The following is a 22,918-nucleotide window of genomic DNA, read 5'->3' as shown; positions in this document are numbered from 1 at the left end:
TGGCTGGGCGTGGCACTTTTTCCCCCAAACCAAGGGTACTACACTGAAAAGCTTAAAAAAAGCTATTGTAATTTCATGATCTTAGTCACATCTGAGAAGTTTCTAGGTCGTTCTGCCTGTGGGCCACATCCAGGTGCTCATCCGTTTTCCACAGAAACTTGCATGAATAGCTTCTTCAGCTTTGGTTTTCTTTCTTTCTCGTTCGGCTTGTAGATGGTCTGGAAGGTAGATGTATAGAAAGGTGTTCATACTGCTGTGACTGCAGAATGTGCAGAGGAGCTCTTTGCATGTTAGTACGTTGTATTTGGTCCCAAGTACTAGCGACCTTCTAAAGTGTCAGTAACCTGGGAGACAGTATGTTTTGATTAGAGTTTCAGAGCTCACATATAATTCCATAATTTCGATAGCCTTGATGCCACAACATATAGGTATTCAAATGTTAACTATGAAAATGTTCAATCTACAGATCTACAACAAGTAGTTTTCCATCTACTACATATTACTGATACTTGATACCCAACCATACATCATCATGGTGGTTGTTTCACAGGCACATTTTTTGTGTAGATGATACATGCTTATTCACTTCTTAAGAAGAAGACAGGAAGAGAACATGCTTTGTGGAGAGTATACTGATTCTGAAAGATAAGAAGATAAAAGATAAGAAAAACTTGTGCAGCGAGTAAAAAAAATAGCCTAGAAAAACAAGCTTAGCGTGTATACATGGAAGATGTTGTGGATTTGCTGTATGTTGCATTTTATTTGCAACTAAACTTCAGCACTAGTCGTTACATGCTGGGTGTCAAATTCCCGCCTGCAATTTAAAGGAACTTCAATAATTGTCACTTCCTGCCTTTAACAGTTGTATGTTTTTCCTCAACTTACTATGTTTCACTCTAGATGCAGTTTCACTGTATTCGTTAACTAAAATGATTAGTTTGGATAATGGTGTGTCTTTTTTGATAGAAGAGCAAACATTCTCGTCTTTTAAATTAAATGTTTGTTCGCATAGCAGGTTTGGGATAGGTAGGTCTTCATGAAGAAACAGGTATTTCTTGTGTTCCATGTGGTGTAGAATGTACAGGATTTGTATCATATAGCATGTTGTATTGAAATATTGCCTAAAAATGTTTTCTGCCTTACCTATGCATTCGTTGGAAGAAGAATTAAGGTATCTGGAATAGGTTTTTTTTTGTGAGTAGAGCTGCAGTGAAAATACACATTTCTTGGTATGAGAAAGCTGAAATGCAATTGTCAAAGGTCCAAGTAAAAAAACAGTTTATAAGAAGTCATTCAAATTTTGCAGTTGGTTTTGATGTCTTTTTTTTGAACTTGCACAGCTATGTGGCATGCACGTTGAACGGCTACCTGCTCTCTGATGTTGGGCAACATCTGGCAGTTGAGAATGCTGGTTAATTGATTGCAGTAAACCTGACGGGCACGCTTGGCTTGTGCAGTTAGTTGGAACTCAGAGCTGGAATATTCATTCAGTGTCTTTGGTTCATGTTTTTTGTTTTGTTTTGTTTCTGTTTTGCAAGCCCAGAGCCCTGAAAACAGCTTTATGCAACTGAGGCTTTCAAGTTATTTCATTTATTGCAAAGCTTATCAGATACTATTTAAAGAAATTAAATAACCGTTACATCTTATCTAGAACAAAAGCCTGGAAATACTTTTTTTTTGGTGCATGAATTATATATCAGCTTAAAAGTAAACTAACTTTTTGACATTTTTGTGTATAGGAGGAAGAAATTCCTTACCTATGACAAATCACTGTGAACCACAATTGTTCATTGAGTTTTGTTGGTTTTTTTTTTTTTAAATGTGTTGAGATCTTCAAGTGAAAATTAACATGAGAGTGCAGAATGTTACTGCACAAAGGTTGATTTGGAATAAATTTTGACCACTGTGCATTGCTTCTTGTTTGCATCACAACACCGTTTCCAGTAAATTTTTAAATTTTTGCTTTTTCTTAATAGCTTGAAGCTGGAATGGTTAGTAATGACTGCATGAGGATCTCTGGGCTAGTATGTGGCTGTGCACATCATACCTATGTTTTTGAGGATGACTACCGTCAGTTGTGTCTCGAGATCTAACCCCTGTACAAAATGCGTATCAGAAGTCACCCAAAGAAGAAGTGACTCTATGGGGAAAATATTCTAAGACATAGAGGGTTTCCTGACAGTTGTTCCTGCTGCTGGTGCGCTGTTGAATTGAGAGGTCTTTTCAGGCTTAAATAGCTTATACATGGTGAGATCCTCAGTCTGCAAGTATTCTAACTTTTCTGAGCTTGAAAGCAACTTGGCCTACAAAGGGAAAGAAACCTGTTCAAATGTAGGTTTTTTCCGACCTCCTGGTATTCCTTGAACTTGTATCTTTTTGGGGCCACTTTGCAGCCCACTCATAAAGTACTGCTATTGTAACTCCATGTTCACACCGCTGTCATTCATTGCCTCACACCAATGATGAGAGTGAGGGAATTTGTCAGTCTAATGCAAGACATTGTTGAAGAAATGAGAAGCACTGACATTGCTCAGTTAGTGCCCCAGGTTAGGAAGATTAGTTACTATAATTCTTAGATCATTATAGTGTTGTACAGGAAGCAGTTCCTTGTTTGCAAAGCAGCCACATCTTTTGCATAAAAGCAGCTATAAATATATCTAGAATGCAGCCCCAAGAGTCCCTTCTCCTTGTTTTTGTTCAAGGGTCGTTTTATGCAGGCAGCTAGGCAATGACGGGTTTAAAAAGTAAATCTTCTTGGAGAGGCAGATTGAGCCTCACAGTTAGATGGCTTTCAGCTGCAAGCGGATGTGATAATGGAGTGTGGGTTGTGTCTTCCCCTTTTGGTTGCAGAATCAGTGGACCTGGCTTGTTAAACGCTTATTTAAGGAAGATGGGAAGACTGGGCTAGATAATTATAAATCAATTATGCCATCCCAAGTTGTTTTGACTTAAAGGGTAAAATTTTCATTAATTACTTTGATACAGCAGCTACAATAGTTTGCTTTAACAAAAGTAATGATACAAAAGAATGAGAGCTTGTAACTCTACAATACAGCTTCTCCTTGCTCTTACATACAGATCTGGTTTTAGGCTAGAAAGGTACTCTACGTTCAGCTCTGATTAGTAACATCTCAGGCTGCGTATTTTATAGGCCAGCATGAGAGGAACTGTTATTCAATGTCCGTGTTTGAACAAACATTGCAAAGTTTGATTCCCAGTGCAGCTGTAAATATTTCATTTAAGTGCAGATCTCTGTGCAGCCTGCATAATTTAACTATGTCAGATAATGAAAATTATATTTATGTATTAAGGTACATCTCCTTTTTTTTCTGGACTTCCAGCAGTTATTTCTGATCTATGGTTTATGTATTGTTGATTTGTCTTTAATTTTTTCTGCACTGTGTGTTTTACAATTATCTCTTCCAGCTATTTTCATTGTGACTGGAAAGAAGCATGTGTAATATGCTTTATGCTTTACCTGAAAGTCTAATGCTTTAGTTGAGTTGCACGAAAAATGTATAATTTTCTGAAGTAAGTTACTCCTATATTCATGCATTGTAATTTGGCAATTGTGTACTTTTCTTTGCAATAATTCTAACATGACTGATAATTATTTTTTACAATTCAAGTAATTGAAGACATTATTAATTACGTAAAATGCGTACACTTTCATTTCATGAACTGTGGTAGGTTAAGAATTATATTTAACTGTGAAACTTCCTGAACGTGGCAGGTGGCACGCAGATGGGCGATGCAGATACAGTCTAAAAATGGCAAGTTGCTTGAGCAGTGACTTGAGAGTAGGTAAATGGAAATGGGTCAGTCTTAGGGTGTATGGGATCATCTTTAGGCAGGAAGAGAAAAGTAGACATTAAATTAACATGGTTTTTCTGCTTTGTACAATGAAACACCTTGAAGTTAGACTCACTGTTCCTGTGACAGCTACGTGGCGCTGAGCCCTTGGTATCTGTGCGATGTCCTTTTAATATTGCTGTACGATAGCCAGGCTCAAAAGCTGCTTGTGCTATAGGAATGACAGCGGGCACCAAGCAGCTCTGTGCCCATATGTGTAAATACGTGAGAGTGACGTGTCCCCTGGGGCAGAATGATTAGAAAGTCAAGTTGAGGTTCGAATCCTGAGCTAACTCCTTTCTAGTAGATGTCTGTGGGTGTCTTAATACATACGGACTTTCTTAAACAGGATATTTACCATCTACTGCAGAAGTACGGTGTCGGGAGATGTGAGGTATGAAACCACAATTAAGAGGCTTAACAGTATGGATCTCCTCCAGCTTTTAAGCTGCATCTATTCTAAATAGTTTGCTCTTGCTCAGAGACAGCCTACACGCTTGCAGCTCCATCCTGTCTCTCAGCCACAGTCAGTCCCGTAGACTATTGATCACTTTTCAGTTTTGTTTATCCATGTTCTACCCAGCCAATGTGTTTTCATCTCTAGGGGACTAAACCTTGGCAAAAGTATGTTCTGTTTACTTGGTAGTAGCATGGTTTTGACATTAGTACTTAGGTTGTCTGAGGTGCTTTGAAGTTCCTTGCTCTAGCTGACTTACCGCGTACTCTTTGATCGGTTCTTTCCTAGATCAGCCCTATCTCTGGTTTCTCCTAACTCGCTAGAGTGCAAGAAGACTTTGATACAAAATTGAAAATGGAGGTTGAGTTAAAGCATCTCCCAGTTTGTCTCGGGGGGGACATCACAGTCAGCAGTTCCAATAATGCTGACAGAAAAAAAAAATAATCGTTGAATTCAAAGGGACAAGAAAGCTGTCCGTCTGTGCGATTAAAAAGCAGTGCTGTTGTAGGCAATTAGGAGTGAACTCTGTGGTAAATAATTACATTCAGCATATGGGTTTTTCTCTTCCAGAACACCAGCTCAGTAACTGTGCCAGAAACACTGTTGTTTGTTTCAACCCTTGATGGAAGTTTGCATGCTGTCAGCAAGAGGACGGGAGCAATCAAGTGGACTTTAAAAGAAGGTGAGCAGGAGCTGTCCTGGTGCCCTCTACTCAGTAATAGTAATAGCAACTGATAATCCAAACTGTTGTGCGGCCTGGTAAATACTTTCTTTTCTTTCTTAATTTTGATCAGGAATTAAACTACAGTGTTTGTGGAGTCACATTCATCTTCATATTTGTACTTGCAGATCTTTTCCAGGTTTATGGATTTGGGGTTTTTTTTCCAGAATGTTTAAGCCGTAGTGGTGTAATTGGCAGGTATCGTGTTTATGGGAAGGAGTGCAACATAAGCAAGCACAGAATGGAACAGATGTCAAATGAGAGTGTCAGCTGGTGGCAAAGGGCTTGCATGATGGTGTCTCTGGAATACCCTGCATTCACTGTTGCAGTGGATATCATGCACACCTTGGGTCTTTTTTTTTTCTGTAATAGATGTTTAGGAACAGCACAGTTTGTTAAAGAAAAGAACTACACTTGTATGAAGAATTTAACATTGCTCAGTGACTGGAAGTGATTTTGTAATTTTAATTACTGAGCAGCTCTTTCCGTCTTCATGAAAAATTCAATATTTAATACGAATTTGTTTTCGTGAGACTCTGACTATGTATGGTAGGAGAGATAGTAGCACTTTCTCTTCATTCTGGCAATAAATTAGAAAGCAGGTCAACTGGAAAGGAGTCACAGTCATTGCATCATTCTGTCCTCTATTTTTAAACCTGATGTCAGTTTAGTAGGTGAGCTGAAGTGGTAGGAAATGGATTGGGCATGTCTGATGTCTGCAGTACAAACCGGTTGCTCTTATTTGTGAATCCCTTCATATTTGAATGCAAATCTACCAGACAAAAAGTTAACTTCATAAATCAGCAAAGAATGCTGTGTAGCTCCTCTTCGAGTAAAAAGGGGTGAGGAAGAATTTTCTTGAAGGATCTTGGTTAATAGGTGTGATAACATTTTCTCCCATATCTCCTCTTTAAATGTAGACCTCTCCTTTCCCTGAACAGGCTTTCATTACATTCTGTGACTCTGTGAATAAAACAGAGTTATCAGCTTCCTCTTTCGCGTAGGCTACTGCGGTGTTAAGAGAAGCTTAAGTAGGTTTTTGCTTATCATTCAGCTGACATGAACATACAGCACGTAGTCCTGTCCTAGAAGGATATCGTAACTGGCAGCCAGATGTAGTAAGTGGCAACAGGTTTTTTGAGGGAGAAATGAACAGACTTTGGTAATGACAAGGATCTTGGTCAGAGATTGCTCAAGGAACTTCCCTTGTTTAAAAAAAAATTGTTGCAAAACTATTGTTGGTACAGTAGAACTGCCAGACTGGATAATCTAGTTTTATAGATTTACAGTTTTATTTATTTTTTTTCTCTCTGTTGCTAACTGTGTATTACTGTGCATCTTACATACATGAGGTATGTTCACTTGCTTTTTGCAACGCAGTTATTGCCTATTAGTTTATTTCAGTTTAATAGAACACCACACAAGAGCAAATGAAAGAAATAATTAGTGGTAGTTACCATGGTCACAAGACGCTTCATGAGTTAACTAAGTTACGTGTACCTGGAACAAGGGCCCGTACATATAAATTGGTGAACTAATTTGTAACTGGAGGGGCTTTGTTTATTCTTGCAAAACTATTTATTTGTTGGTGGTCACGCTGTGGGTGGGAAGCCCAACAAAGAGGCAACAGTGTTGGAAACTAATAGCCCATGAAAGTCCTCACCATCTTGCTGTGCTGAATCCCTGGGGAGGTTTAATAGTGCAGAATTCTGTGTTAATATTAGCGTATAGACACAATTGCTGAGTGCACTCTCTCTGTTGACAATATGCCTGTGTTGTTACAGAGAATGACCTGGTGGGAAGTTGCATGCGTTGCAAGCAGTGTTCTTGCAGGTGCCATTTTACCCTGATTATCAGACAGTGAACCATGTGTTGTAGTTCATGTGCTTTGAGAAGTTGTGGAGGTCACCTGGAGTGCTGCAGCAGCATTCATGAGGGAGAGAACATTTTAGTACTGCACTTAAGCAGCAAGGTATTTAACAAAGGGCAATTCATATACATTTTATTTTCATTGGGGGAAAAACAAAGCAGCGTTCATTATCAGGCAGTACTTAAACAAACATGAAAATCTTGCCATGTGTGGTTTGTTTTAATTTAGCACTGAAGCTTATCTTAGGTGTGCAGAGTAAATGAGCCAGTGGTTATCACCACAATAATGTGTTTGGGTTTCCTGCCTTCATGTAGTGCTGGCAAGAAAGGCAGTCTGAATACTTGTGCTCCCCATAAAGCAGGGGAAGAAATGGGTCAGTTAGTAGTAGGACTCTGTGGTAGTTCAGAAATAAAGCTGCTTTCCCTGCAGTTATAGCAAGGTTGTGGACTTGCTGGTTGAGGGTGCTTAATACCTTAATTTTCTTTTGGCTTCAATGGGTTCTACTGCCTGACAGCTCTCAGGGTTTTTCAGTGGGCAGGTAACCGATGCTGCTCATTCCCTGGGCCTTGGAAAGCTGGAATGTGGTTGGAAAGTTCACAGAAAGAACCCACACTCCTTCTCCCCTCAAATTTCCAGGAGGCTGTGGCCCCACAAACACACGTTGTATTGAAAGGCACATTGTTTGTGAAAACACATTGTTTGAAAGGGTGTTGGAAGAGTGTGGCACACGTTTAGGATCAGAGACTAAATAAGGCTCTCGGTGCCATCTCTGATCAACAGAAGGAGCTGTCACTTCTAAGTGACAGAGTGATAGGCTTCCATGTTTTCTTCCCTTGCCACTGGCAAGATACTTAGTGAGCATCCTCAGTAAGATTACTTGGGATGAAATCTCTTCCCGAGAATTGCTGGAAATTAAACTTTGGTCATTTCCTATAGACCTCTGAAAGGTACAGGGGTGCAGCATTTTAGGTTTGCTTTTACATGCAGGTTGGAAAGTAGACAGTGATAGAGATGGTGACAGGAAACCTGTTGGCGAGACAGGATCTAGAGAATGCTTTTCTCCTTGATATTGGACTTTATATTCATAATTCTGATTTCAGTGTGAGCTTTCAGGATGTGATTTTAAGACTGTCCTGTTCCCTCACATCTTTGTAAAAATCATCCTGTACATCTTTGTTAACTCAAGAGCTTAGGTTAGTGAGCAGAATACTGAACATTGAGATGTTAAGAACGTAGTGTTTCAAACTGTACTCTTGGACAGAGCATTTCTCTGTTCTTCTGATAGGCACTTCTGTGTGTCCTTCTGTACTGCTCAAAGCGATCTCTTTCTTTTCATTCACCAGCTCCTTAAAAACTTTCCCCTTAAGAACTAATTCAAAGTAATTTGCCAGAAGAACATGTAATATATACAGATTTGGGTCTGGATTTAAAGCCAGCAGAAATTTTGTTATGATCTTCAGTTCTCTGTAGCGAGGAAAAAACGGTGGCACACAATCAGTTTTAAAGGTTTTGATTTCTGATATCTATGGACTTCAGTGGGCTAGTCATGGTAAGGCAAAGGTATAAAGGCTGTGTCAGTGGTATGCAATAGGTGGATTTTAAAGGGCAAATCTGAGATCTGTAGGTCCTGCTCGAATAACAGTGGTTATTCCCAGGCAAGAAGAAGTACCTTTGTGCATAGTTGTAAATTCGTAAGGATTGTCAGAACAGTTGGGGAGCAGTACTCTTCTCAGCACATTCCGAGGGTGGTCTGGCAGTATCTATCTAACCTCACTGCCATTGCGACAGCGGGGGAGGATGACATGATTTTAAATTGGCCTGTTAGCCCAAATCTTCTGGTAGGGCCTCAGGTCAGGAAACGGTTGTTTGCAGCTCATTCCAGTGGGACAGCGACTCACTGTTCATGTTTCAGAATCTCCCACTTCTCCTTTTCAGTCACTGGTTCTACCTAAGGGCCATTACCGTCATGAAAATACGCAGATAGAGCTGTGCATTAAAAAAGACTTGGTTTTGGTCAAAGGGCAAATTTTATCTTATCATGGGTTTGTGAAATATGGACAGAAGTCAAATGCATTATATTTAGCATTATGGTTATAGTTTCAAAAATTGTTTGTATGGCTTTTTTTCCATAGATGTATGCAAAACATGGGTTAGAATTATTTCCAGATATCTGAAACTTGTCGTATACTTCTGCCAACTCAGAAGCAAATGATACAGCACAAATATTTTTTGGCCGTGATACAACCAAAATTGCGTTGGGACATCCGCCTGCTGCCAGGTCAAAATGCTAATTTCAGGGAAGCGTAACTGAGCCAAATAATGTGCTAAATTACTGGACAGCCATTATGTTAACAGGTTTCTAATAACTGCTGTACTTGTGAATAAACTCTTAAGAGTTCTAGAATAAATCTTTATAATCTAGGATCAATGGCCTTTTAATTCCTTTTTTCTTGACACAGTTATTTTACAAATCCTTCTATTAACTTGTAAAAATGAAAGCTTTTCTGTTCTTAGAGGATAACTTTTTAAGTCCCGCAATGACAGGGAGAGGTATCATCAGTCTTCTAATGGCATTTCTATTCTACTGATGCCCTTGGCACTCTGTGTGCTTGTGGGCATTAATATCCGTTGCTGAATTAATTTAATGATGAGTATCACTGGCAATAATTTTACTACTAGTGTGTGCATGTGCTTATTTACCCACAGGTGTGTATTACCAGATCAAAAAGCCAAAGCTAGCGTGTATTGAATTGTAGGATTTTGATGTAGGAATCGTTAACACACTGCTTCAGTGGAGGCTGCAGGAAAAACGAATTGAAATCCCATGAAAATATCACTGGAAAACTGCATCTTGCCTCCAGCACTGGCGATATTTGCAGGATGGTGTCCTGCTTCCTAACTCACCCCCAGCCCCCCGCTCCATAGCTGTTTTGATGTCTTTGTTTTCTTAGTCTAGAAACTGGAAAGCTTTTGGACAGGGTATCATACCAAGAGCTTTATGCAGGATGTTGCACGAGGTTGGCTTTTCCTCTGCTGCAGGGAATGGAAGCTTAAGGGAGAGGCAGATGCATTTTTATCACGTTTTCTCTGTAAAGTATTTGTTCCGATACAAAATACTTACTGCTTTGTTCCGTGGTTATTATCGCTGTTGTTGGTATTGGAACAGATCGGGCCTATTAGAATGACTTGCCTAATTACAGGGAACTGCAGTTCAGGGAAGTTTTGAAAGCAGGATTACGTGATTCCAGTCCCAGCACGTTAACACTTGAGTGCTGAGCTGCTGAAGAGAAGATAAGGCCTCAGTTCTCTGACTTTTGTGAGAACTTTTTTGACCCTTTGCGGAGCAAAAGGTGACTTCGGTTATAAGACGACTCATTCTTCTACTAGTCTGAATATGAACGGATGTGAAAACTATTGCAAGAGCTGACAAGAAATTAAACTCAAGATTCTCTTTTTATCTAAACTGAGTTCTTATTTCTAAACAAACTTTGAAATAAAGTTGGACTGTGTCCCAAACCACATGAAAGTGAGTGTGAAGAGTTCATTGTCTGTCTTCAAAGTATCTTCGCAGAGCTACAACCTTAGTTCAAGATCATGAAAGTGTTTAAGAAAATGAGAAAATTTACCTCATCTCAGTAGCTAAAAATGTAGGGAGATGGCTGCCCACAGCCCGTCTTTCCAGATGGATGGTGCTAGTGGTGAAAGGAGAATCCCTTTCCCTTCAGAAAATAAACTACTCCATTGGTTCGTGTTCACTTCTTGTGAATAGCCTCACGCGTGGAAATGGATCAGACATCGATACTAAATGCTTTCTAACAGTTCATGTACAACACTGAAGTGTTGCAGGAGGCTATCAGAATAATCAGTGTTTTGGTTCATGTGCCAGTATTAAAAATATTTCCTGCTGCTTTGTAATAACATCTTAATCTGTTCCATCTACCTCTTCTTCATCGTTGTTAGTAAATCAAATTTCAGTTACTGAGAAAACAAGTAAAAGCAGGATTTTTTTCTCTTCTGCTTAAGCGCTGTTGTTCTTGATACTGAAGAAATGATACTAAAGAACAGTTTAAGGACTTCTCGTGTGCACGATGCTTCTGTACAGCACACGCTGAACAGCTTGGACCTCGCCACAAGGCTTTCGTTCATGTCTTCTGATGTGCAAGAGTGCTTCAGAAGAACTCTCTGCCGATGTTGAAGAGACATTTGTGGGATTTCTGGCATCGTTTAATAAAGTGTGGGATACATTTGTTGATGAAATATAAGCTTGGGAGTAAAAGCTTAATGCAAGTAAATATTGCACATAAATATGTGTATCTATTCCTTCTTGCACTGTTATGGTGCTATGTGGTCAATGCAATCATGCAACACTTCTCAGACCTTCAGGAGAGTTGAAGCAGAGTGGAGCATCTTTTTTTGGTAAAAGCAGATTGCCCAGTCTTAGAAAATGAAGTAAAATCAAGTTACTAGTCCAAAAATGCTGTACTATATTACTATTTTTTACTGTATTTTGGGGGCAGAGAGGGAGCTACAGGAAAGCATTACTAACCAGACTCTCCTGCAAATGTCATGGACAAACCAGGATCAAACAGTTGCTAGAAAATATAATCTACCTTTTGAAATCTCTGTAATTGCTCAGGTTTTCCTGAGCATTCTTTGAAAATAAACCTGAAATACTCCAACGTTTGAGGAAATTGCATTCTCTCCTGCTCTACTGTAGAGTGCATGTTGTGTTATGTCAGTCACAGTGCAGTTAGAAAATTTGGAACTTGACTCAGATCGTACTAGTTTTATACTGTGATTTCATGTAACAACTCCACACCTCCATTTAATTCAGAGAATAAGCAATTCTTTCATTAGAATTAAATTTATAAATTTCTGAAGATAATTTGGACAAGAAACTATTTTCTTATGCTTTGCCTAGGCTGACTAGAAAATTATTTTAAAGAAAATCTGCATTACTATACTGAAGCAATGCATATGCAGTTACCACTTCAAAAACAAGTCGTGGAACTTTGTTATTACTAGTGATCATTTGAGGAGATGTTTGTAGGCAGGACAAAGCTGCTCAAGCACTGTTGGTGAAGTTTGCTGTTGTGTAGCCATAGGCATCGTCACCACAGGCGACAGTTTATTTTTTACCAAGCAAGACACTCTCTGAGCAATCAGTTTATCAAGAGACTTGCAAAGTTTATCTGGCTTTTGCCTTTAGCAAGGCTTGTAGCATTTGCATTAAGTCTTACTTCAACGGAGGCAGGTGCCATTTTCTGATGATTTATGATGCTATTTCTTTTGCAAAACTCTTGAGTTTCCCTTCCCATGAAGCATTTATGATTATAGAAACTGTAGCCCATGGTCTTTAATGTCTCTTTCTTCTTTTATTCCTTTGACCCTGACTTATGGTTACATTGAGTATTTAAATTTGATGACTGTTTGCTTTTAGTAGTTCAACCTAGCAGTTCGACTCCAGAGGTGAACCACTTTATATAATGGTCACCTAATGAGTTTTTCTTGCTTGCTTTACTAATGGAGAGATGATGATGTAAGTCACCATGTATTGCATTAGGTATCATAAAGCTCCTGGAATACTTGAAGCAAACACTGAGGAATAATTGCCGTAGCATCAGCTGTAAGTTTGGAGCAGGGAGGTCCCTCCCAACATGTCCTGAAACCAGTTTCTTCACACAGGAGATCGAAATGAATTGTGCGATGTAGTTAACGGAATAAAGGTCTGACTAAGCAGTGTGATCTGTAGAGACAGATACATAGCGATGAATCACTTGGCTCCATTGTTTGAACGTTAATTATTCTTAGGGCCTTTTGATGTGTATTTGGGTTTTCAATAAATGAGATGGAATTTATGATACAATGTGGAGCTCTACACTTACGTAGCATCGCCGTCTTACGTCAGTGAACAGTGCTAATGGTGATAATTCATCATTAAGAGAAAAATTGCTCAAGATGGGTACTCTTGCTCTCCATCTGCTATGACTGCATGTCAGTGCCTGGGACTGTCAAGAGCACCAGCCAAACTATCTCAGCGTTTTGGCTGCCCTGTGTATGAGGCTCGGGGTGTACGGTAACGTGACGAGGCTGTGTCTGGGCCGCCAGCGGGTTTCCACCCAGTGCTGGCACACGGCTCTGCAGGGCCCTGCATGAGAGGGAATTTGTGATGTGGAGGGAGACGGCGTTTGACACTCTTCGTGCCAGTGCAGCGGTGAGTAACCATGTGGTGAGGGAAACAGGCAAAGCGTGAAACTTGACAAGTCTGCTCGCCGAGCAGCGACTCTGCTAGGGGTAGTGTGCTTCAGTGCTGGCGTAGCGCACTGCGCCCTCCCCGGTTAATGGGGTTGCTCCCAGAAATTTCATATGCTTTTGAGCAGTTTGTTCTGACAGCTTTGAGGATGTAGCTGGAATATTTTTTTAGGCTTAAAGAGAGAAAAATATATATGTGAAGTTATGTTTTGAACAAAGCTGCTCTGAGAGTGTTTTCTATTGTAAAATGAAATCCATAAAAATAGCTTTACTGAATAACAGTTCCTCGTATTATGCTTTCTTTCTGACTGTGATGTTATATGTGCATCTTTTGGTAACTAGTGTTTTCAGCTGCAGTGCAGCTAGAGAGCTGTTTGGGTAGGGGTTTATGGTTTTTTGATCTGTTATATAAAATATAAAACGAAGGGACATCTTCCTAGGCCAGTATCATCAAACCAAGCAGTTCGTGTGGTGCAATATACTGCAGGGCGGTAGAGGCTTTGTAAGCCCCAAGTAATGAACCTGAATTTCTTGTTCTTGTCTTGATTAGCTCTGCAAATGTCACAGTACACTCCAGCTGCCCAGGATTTGTGACAGTTTCCCAATCAAAGGCTCTCAAAACGTCATTGTTTTTGTTCTTGTTTCCTTCCTGCGGCATCATGATGTTTGCATGGAGACAGAACAGGTGAAAAAACAGTGTTTGTTTGCTTGGTCATCTTTCATCTTCTTACTCAGGCTTATTCTGGTGTAATGGTTTGATTGCCCTGGAGGAAGCGAAGATGCCTTGCAGCCTCTTGACCTCTGGGGTACTTTCTGCCAATGTACCCATAAGTAAGCACACCCATTTGTCTTGCAAGTTGTAGAGTACGTCTTACAGATCTGGGAACTTCTGTGGTTTTGGCATCAGGATTGAAAATCCCATGATTCAGGATTTTTTGAGGCCTCAGTAATTTTGAGGTCACATCACCTTACCTTAAAATCAAATTCTTGTTCTTTAATTTACCTTTTAATATGTAAGGATTTAGATTAGCATCACATTTTGTTTCCAAACCTTTTTATTTTTATGTAATGTGGATTCTTGGATAAATTTTAGTGGGGAGATTATTTAAGTGAAAAAAATCAGGTTTTAGGTAACTTTGTATAGCCCTTGGCAGACTTCTGTTTGTCTTTTCAGTGACATGCTGATCACAGAGATTTTTTTTCTGGGAGTAGGAAGTGGAACTAATTTTTTTCTGACTTGCATCGTACTCTGGTCCGAAGTGGTTGGCAGTCTTCCCGTTCCTCTCAGCAGGTGTAGCACTAGACTTTCGCTTTGTGTGGGGCATCTTAAAGTAAATGGTGAGTTGGGCAGAAAGCATATGCTTACCTGCCTGACCCACAAGGTACCTGAGACACAAAGTAGCACAAGTTCATAAAATACAGATTAAAAAGTACCAAGAGACGTACTTTTGTGTCCCCGTTCTCACAGTGCCTGCCAAGTTCCGTTAACTGTGCTTTGGTTTTAAGTAAAACTGGTTGTTGAAGCCTGCACGATGAAGGGGGTGCTGCACGTTGTGGTCAGCTGCCTCCTGGGCAGCCAGCGCCCGGCGAGCACACGCACGTACTGGCAGCAAGAGTTTTTATTAACGTGTGTGCAGGCAGTTCTAACAGACTGTATGTGCTCTGTCCAAGTGAGAAATAAGGAGAAGACCCAAGAGACAATACAGTACTGCCATCTTCTCCGAGTCTGCTCCCAGAGTAGCTGGGAAGTGGTGTGCATAAAGCTGAGCAGAGAACTTCAGAAGGTTTAAAACTTCTCGAGTGCTTTGTACTTTCCCATTTTACAAACCTACTGTCATGACCAAACAGGAGATCCTTGGGGCTGCTGAGACGGCCACTTTCAAACTCCCTGCATCAGCCTTTCAAAAAGGAGCAAGCTGTTGCTGACTTAATCCTGTATCGCGGGAGCTCAAGGAATTGAATTGCCGGTATTACGACTTTTTCTTTTCCTGTTTATGCAGATCCTGTACTCCAGGTGCCGATACACGTGGAAGAGTAAGTCTGTCTCCTTTATCTCATTTACTGCTTCTTCGATTTTCACTGACATCTTGAAATTTGCGTTAATTTGAGCCAGGACAATCTGTGTTCTAGGAAAGTCGCATCCCTTGCCCAAGTCAGTTTAAGGTGGCTGAGAGCAGATCCAGGAAGGATATAATTAGCTACACACAGTTCTCTTACTTGTAGTGCCAAGAAGAAACATCCTGTCTGCTGTCTGTTCTCTCAAGCCTTTGCTCAGGTTTAAGGCCCAAGTGTGCTGGCTGTGCCACAGCGGGATTGAGCAGCTTTGAACATGACAGAAACAGCTGGGGAGGGATCTCCGGGGTTTGTACTCCTCTTCAAATGAAAGACTAAAAACAGGGAAGCATAGGAAACTCCAGCCGGCACCACTACCAGAACCTTCAGGTGAAACCCTCAGGCTGTTACTACAGAGTAGTTTCCCCAGCATGGCAATCTCACATTTAATTTGGGGCTTTAACTTTGTGTCTCTGAAGCTGTGGTATCGTCCTTTCATTAATGTGGTTTGGTTTTGATGTTGGGGTTTGGTTTGGGTTTTTCTGTAGTTTGCGGGGGGTGTGTGGGTGTGTGTGTGCCTTTTTACCTCTCAAATTTACTGGTTCTGGCAACTCTTATTGTTCCTTTTCTTCCTTATGCTCTTTTTGTTTATTCGTTTCATTTGTTTTTAATTCTGTGGCATTTTAAAAGCATACAGATCTTGTTTAAAAGCTTTCACCCAAATGATTTCCTGCCACATTTGAGTCTTTGAATTTTCTGAAACTTCTTTATATTTTTTCATTTTCACAGTTAATAAATGAAACGTCAAAAACTGGGTAACACAAACTAAAATATCATTGTCAGACCAACTTCTCTGTAAAGCCAGTACTGACCATAGTTGCGTTCCTGTTCTCTGAGAAGCACAGTACATTTTTTATCATTCATAATTGCTGCTTAAATCCTAGGCCAGCATTTCTTCCAGACCCAAATGATGGCAGTCTGTATACGCTGGGCGGTAAGAATAGTGAAGGCTTGACCGTGAGTATATTTTTTAAATTCCCTTCTCTGATAACATTTAGAAAAGTGCCCTAATCAGACTCAGTCCCCAGGGGAACTTTCTGCTTTCTTGACAGTACTGTGAAGTTCTGCAGGCTTTCGTACCGTTTAATGGAGAGTCCTGGTCGCTTGGGAAAGCTTGATCAGACTCACCGAAAACCAGCGGCCGTGGCCTGTGCCAGTGTTAGGATACAGGTTTCTGGAGTGGCAGTGCCCTCCACTGTGTTGCTGGCACCTTTGCAGGGTGGAAACGTACTTCATTTCTTAGAGCAGACAGTTGCCACCTTTCTTGTGACCATCAGGAAATAATTTCTGCTTGAAAATACCAACACCACATATGTTTTGTCCACTTGTACTATTTTTCTGTAACTTGCTAAAACAATGACGATGACAATTAAAGTTTATGTGGTATTATCCGAATACTGAATAATCCTGGTACGGTTTGATGGGAAAGGTTTACTCCTACTAATACAAATTGGGTATGTCACTTTCACCCAAATACTTAGTTTTCTAAAACCATTTGCCAAAAGGCAGGATTAATATATGTTCTGGGCTGAGGCCTTTAGAAGATGTCTTTATAGATTTAGTAAGCAGACAAGAATGCTGAACCTTTTCAAAAGAGTCACCAATCCGTGTAACCCACACACTTTTGACTTTTATTTTTAAACTTTGTGGTGATACTCAGATAAAATGTTTGGCTTCCCACAAGTTTCTTTTCTCTGGCAGCTGCTAGTATTTCCCTTAAGAACCTTAATATTTTTAAATGTTTTTGTATTTACTCACCTCTCCCTCTGCCCCCCAGTACAGCCAGCTTGTTACTTTCAAAATGATTCTAGGTTCTTTTCCGGGGTGAATCCAGGAAGCAGCAATCTGTTTGAACCTATTCCTTTATTCTGTTAATATCCTTTCTTTTTTAATTAATTTAATTTTTTTAATATAATCACTATTATAGAAGTTTTAAGCAAGAGTGGAGTAATTCTACCGTATTTAGATAAATTTATCAAAGGCCTGATCTTGTTGGTGCAGCTTGTCTGTTACTCTGGTGACCTCCTCCCAATAAAAGTCTCTTAAAACCTAGTAAGGGTCGTCACCCCTTCCGTCAGTGCAGTACAGGCTTGGCAGTCTCTCCAGAACTTTTCAGGTGGAGATTCGTGCTTCACCCTCTCGACAGTTTCATTCCTGTGAAGGTGTCTAGCCTTTATAAATGTTACCGTACAGCCCCGTGGAGAGCCATTTTCTGCTCGTTACAGGCGAGGCTCTTAAGCCATGGTATGTTGAAGCCCAGGTGGTTTGGCAGTGATGATGGTAGATCTTCAAACCACAGGCCTGGCCTCCAGACCTCTCGGCTGCAAGTCGTTCTTCCATTCTTCGTGCCTTTCTCCTGTTGCAACAAGGAGAAACAAACAAGAAAAAAGTGTCATTTGAGATTTGTGAAGTTTTCTGACCACCCTTTTCTGGGAACAAATGTGCAGACCATCACACCAATGTGAATAAGTTTTTATTGCTGTTTCTTTTCCCTAGAAACTTCCATTTACTATCCCAGAGCTGGTGCAGGCATCTCCCTGTCGCAGTTCAGATGGGATCCTGTACATGGGTGAGCTCGGGTTTTATCTCTTTTGGACTGTAAGATGTTCAGCGACTACAAAATGTGTCCCAGACAGACTGCATGGAAATACGCTTTATTTTGGGTATTAATTATGGTTTTTCATGAACCTTTCTGACGACAGGAAAATCTGATTAACATATAATTCAATTGCTGTTTGAAGGTTAAAAAACCAACTACTTTTCCTGAAGGAGAAAATAGCTTTTCTAAGCAGTGAATAGCCTGTATGGGGTGTTTTGGTTTCTCGAGATGCTACCTCTCAACAAAATGTGACTTTTACTTAAAATCTTCTTATGCTTGTGAATGTCATCGACTGCCTGACAATTAGAATTAAACTAGAAATCCCGTTGCCACATGGTTAGACATCCTCCATTATCTGACATACAGTCAGGTCACTTGAACTACAGATAATAACAAATTGATGACTCACTGTCCTGACTCATTCTAATTGCAGATGGATTTGGGAGGAGAAATCCATCACAGCTTACCTCAGCAGTAAAATGTGTGAAGGACCAGGATGAACTTAGTATTGACTTTTAGTCTCCTGAAGGGCCGGTACCTACTTCTGGTTCTCCACTTTGTGTCTCTCCAGTAAAAAAGTGAAGAATGTTTATTTGAAGCTTCTAAACAGAGCACATACGTGTTCATGTCAAACAGATATTTAAGGTCACGGCTTACGTAGTCTTGAGTGGGATGTTAGGATTGCAGTCCTTAATTCCTTTGCAATGTGTAGACACTCAGAATTTTTTTCCACTTACTGTCCTTCAACATGAGCACTTCAGTCTCCTCTTCTGCGCTCAGAACTCTGTTAGAATGGTAATGTGGCTTAAATTATAATTTCAGGTAAAAAGCAGGATATTTGGTACGTGATTGACCTCATGACTGGGGAGAAACAGCAAACCTTGACTTCCTCATTTGCAGAAAGTCTTTGCCCATCAACATCCCTCCTGTACCTTGGGAGAACAGGTCATATGCTTTTTTTTCCTGCAGCTTAGAAGAAAATCTGTTGTTGTCGTTGTTTTTAATGTAGGCTCATAACAAATGACCCTGTGATCAGTTCAGGTTTTCAAGTTTATTACTTAGAAAAACTTCTGTAAATTATGATTTTAGACTTTACACAGAAAAATTATTAACTCTATAGCAGCAGAATGATACTGTTTTTCTAAACTTTGGCAGTAGGCTTGGTCCATTATTCTTCCTGTTGACTAAGTGGCACTTATAGTCCATTTAACAGTGCATTCCAGTGGCAGCTGTGAACCCAAGTTTGCTCTGTAACATACAGCTTTTATAAAAACTGTGTAAAGAAAATGGAGATGTTGCGTATCCACTGAAATTACAAGGCAGTGTTCTAAGTAACTGTTAAAATTAGACCAGCGCCATACAGGCGTGGACTAGTAAAAAGGAGTTTGTGCTATAGACTCGTTCTTTGACCTCTGTATTCACGTGTGCTTTGAGCGGGAGAGTTCAGTTACAGAGCACGGTGTGCCGAGTTTTAGGGCAGGGCTTGGGAAGTTGTGAGTAAAACGAAGGCCGGCAGAAGCAGCTGTGCAGAAAACCAGAACGCTGCTAACGTGGGCAGTAACCGTCCGCAGGGCTTGTTCCCAGCGTCCTGTAGATCAGTGTGCGAGTGGGTCGGGCTTTGCCTTTAATGGCGCGAGGTGTTTGTGTATCAGGAGTGTTGGGAGGATGAAATGCAGAGAGCAGTAAGTGGGCTGGGGGGTGTTTGGAAGAGTGTCTCAGGTTTGAGATGATCGATTCTGTTCTCTCATAGGTTTTTTTGCTTCACAGACTGTGTATTTTTTAACAGAGTACACGATCACGATGTATGACACCAAGAAGAAGGAGCTGCGATGGAACGCCACCTACTTTGATTATGCAGCTACTCTCCCTGATGAAGACATAAAATACAGTAAGAATTTAATTGCTGTCTTATTTATTTTCTTCTTTTTCCTCCCACATATTGGCCTGGGGTTTTGCATACAGGCAAGAATATCCTGGGATTTTTCTGTAATTAATAGGTCAAGCTGCCTGGCTGGGTTTTGTGCAGCTGATACGCACCTGCCAGTTTTTATCCTTTACACGCCATAGTGTGTAGAGCCTGTTGGGTAGCGTCAGGTACGTTGAATCTAAGCAGGTGTGGCTCTTAATGGGAGAACTCCTTACAATTCAGTGAGAAATGGCAGGAGAGGATGGCAGCAAACCTGAACTGTGGTGCACACTCAGAAAAAAGCTGCTGCGGTGCTGTGGCATCGCACCTGCACGGCCTCCGCCCGATTCGGACGTGGTTTGCCCATCAGCTGCCCTTTTGCAATGTGAGGTGTAATGGGCTCCAGAGCTGGCGTAAGGCTTGAACTGGCGATGGGTACAGCCAGAACTGCAGCAATCCAGGGAACCTCCCGTGTGTTTGTGTGTTGCAGAAATGTCCCACTTCGTGTCTAACGGAGATGGCCTGGTGGTGACCGTAGACAGCGAGTCTGGGGATGTGCTGTGGATTCAGAATTACGCTTCTCCTGTGGTAGCTTTTTACATCTGGCAGCGTGAAGGATTGCGGAAAGTTATGCACACTAACGTGGGGATAGAAACTCTGCGATACTTGACGTTCATGTCTGGGGAGGTTGGACACATTACCAAGTGGAAATACCCTTTCCCAAAGGAAACGGAGACCAAGAGCAAACTGACGTGAGCATGAACATTCCTGTGGTTCTCACTGTCTGTTTGACCGAGCTTTGTCGTTAAAACCTTATGTATATACCTTCGGTTAAGGATTGTTCTACAAGTTTCAAGACGGTGGAAAGAATATATAAAAGCAGCTCTAGTTCTCCAGCCGTTATTTTATATCGTATTCGATCTTTTGCTGATGAGGCAGAGACCAAAAAAATACCCACCCTATGGTAAACTTAGGAAATGCATATTCATACCTTTAATCAGATGGTCTGTGTTGGGTAGTTTCTTACAGTGAGGAATTGAATTGGTTTTTATAACGTGAAGCCTTTCACATGATAAAAAAGGTGCATGGCATTTTGGCAAACACGTTACTGAATAATGCAGAAGTGGGACAGGAGTTATGTCAAATGAGTAACTGTGACATGAATAATCAACTAGTAATACTTTCATAATTAAAAAGCATGGCTTCATACCTAGCAGTACTTAAAACAATTTTACAGATCCAGGTTTTTCAAGATATAAATATTGATGATTTGAGAAACTCATGCACTAGTTCTGCAGGTTGTGTTGCCAAGACTTTAGGTAAGACGGTAAAACACCCACTTGTCTACTTTCTACTTTCTGACACTTAGCGTTTTTTTTCCAGACCAACTCTGTATGTAGGAAAATACTCCACGAGTTTGTACGCGTCGCCATCGATGGTGCACGAGGGAGTAACTGTTGTGGTAAGTTGGGAGCTGCGAGAGTTGAATGACCCCTGCTGAAAAGTGCCTTTGCAGAATTAGTACTGTCCGGGGTTTAAAACAAAAGGTGAAATGGAAACATGCCTAAAAATATATAAAAAAGGACAACTTTGCCATAGAAAAATCCAATTAAAATAGAAAATAAAATACTGAAGGCTGTGCATCTACAGAAATCTGGTTTTAAATTGCAGATTTCGATCAAGAAATGCATAGCAAATTAAATATTTCCTGAAGCCGTTGACAGCCTTAGAATGCATGACCGTATTCAGGAATAATTTCAAATGCTGCAGAGAAGTGACTGTAGCTCATCAGGAATTGTGCCAGGCAAGACAAGCAGGGGTGGACCCGAGGCTGCACTGTGCTTCATGTTAAAATTGCTCTTTTGCTCGTGAGAGTAATTCCCCATAAGTAGGAAACTGCATCATCGTTTTGTTTTGCCCACGCTGTGGCTGTCCAGGTAGGAAATAAAGATCCTGTTTAACTTTCCTAAAAAAAAGAGAGAGTAATCTCATCTCGTAGGCAACGTGTAACTTGGAAGGTCTAATGTCCAAGGTTGTTGAAGCAGTTGCTGAGGGCATAATGGCCGTGTTTACTTACGGTGACTTTGCTGGCGGGAATTCTGGCTTGCCCACCAATTTTGACCTCCATCTTTTCATTTCGGTGCCTGTTTACATGTCGTAGGGACATGGCACCCCCTGAGCTGTGACAGCAACCTCTCTTTCCAGCCCCGCGGCAGTGCCATACCCTTACTAGAGGGTCCGAAAACAGAAGGAGTCACGATCGAAGACAACGGCGAGTGTGTTATCACCCCCAGCACGGATGTCAAGTTTTCGGGCAGGCTGAAAGAAAAGACCAGGCTCAACTACTGGAACGACTGGCTCCTGATAGGTACCGGCCTGGGCTGCCGCTCCTGCGGGGCCGCGCTGCCGCCTGGAGGGCAGCGCTCAGCCAAACCCCAGAGCTGCTTTCAGCTGCTGTAATCAGTCACAATGGTTGCCTAAACTCAGGCAGTAATTACTGAATTCTAATAATCGTTTCTAATTTGTCCTTATTTGCATATGAATTAATGTCTTTAAGTATACAGCTGCATACTGGGTTTCCCAAGGCCCCCGCTGTATTCAGTGGGTAGGATGAGGAGTGCTTAGCTCAGTACGGGGAAAGTTGTTCATTATTTGCCTCCTCCTTCAGAGAGGGGTGTAGATAATTTATTATTTACTGTAAATATTGTGTTCTGGCTCCTCTGGATTTTTTTTATTGTGCATAATGTTACTTTAATTCTCGTTGTATGTAGCAGAGGGTCATGTTTTCCCCCTTTTACAAATGGAGGATTATGGCACAGAGGCTGAAGTGTCAGCCTGTCCTGTGTGTCCCAAATTCCAAAATTTTGGAATTTGCAGGACATTTACAGTTTCATTTCAAAAATGAACTGTCTGAAGTTCAGTTTTAAGTGATGCAAGTTTATAATTAAGTGGTATGTGCCATAGGATCCCTGTGGCAGGGATGGGGCGTAACTTTCAGCTTTTTTAACTGCCACCTTTCCTCTTCCTGTGATCCGTTTCTTTGGTAATACTGCGGCTGCTTGGGAAGGACAGAGAGAAAAACGTTTTAACTTGAGCTTTTGTTCTGGGATGTTCTCAAGCCTTTTGTAAATCAACTTCATATACGCTCT

At 40.9% G+C, this 22,918-nt stretch overlaps 1 protein-coding gene across 1 annotated transcript in view; it reads left to right on the top strand.

Moving 5' to 3' along the window:
• ERN1 (endoplasmic reticulum to nucleus signaling 1) overlaps positions 1–22,918 on the top strand; it is a 37,663-nt gene that overhangs the window by 6,436 nt on the left and 8,309 nt on the right. Inside the window, exons 3-12 of the mRNA XM_086473823.1 lie at positions 1,977–1,991; positions 4,858–4,991; positions 15,153–15,186; positions 16,149–16,221; positions 17,761–17,833; positions 18,686–18,808; positions 19,650–19,751; positions 20,260–20,521; positions 21,153–21,231; positions 21,975–22,137. Coding sequence (XP_086329949.1) covers positions 1,977–1,991; positions 4,858–4,991; positions 15,153–15,186; positions 16,149–16,221; positions 17,761–17,833; positions 18,686–18,808; positions 19,650–19,751; positions 20,260–20,521; positions 21,153–21,231; positions 21,975–22,137 — 1,058 coding nt within the window. The remainder of the gene's footprint in view (positions 1–1,976; positions 1,992–4,857; positions 4,992–15,152; positions 15,187–16,148; positions 16,222–17,760; positions 17,834–18,685; positions 18,809–19,649; positions 19,752–20,259; positions 20,522–21,152; positions 21,232–21,974; positions 22,138–22,918) is intronic.

The sequence above is a fragment of the Leptosomus discolor genome, chromosome 15 (assembly GCF_034619465.1).
Source record: "Leptosomus discolor isolate bLepDis1 chromosome 15, bLepDis1.hap2, whole genome shotgun sequence".
Classification (NCBI taxonomy): Eukaryota; Metazoa; Chordata; class Aves; order Leptosomiformes; family Leptosomidae; genus Leptosomus; species Leptosomus discolor.
The sequence above is the reverse complement of the archived record's forward strand: the minus strand, read 5'-3'. Positions and strand labels throughout refer to the sequence as shown.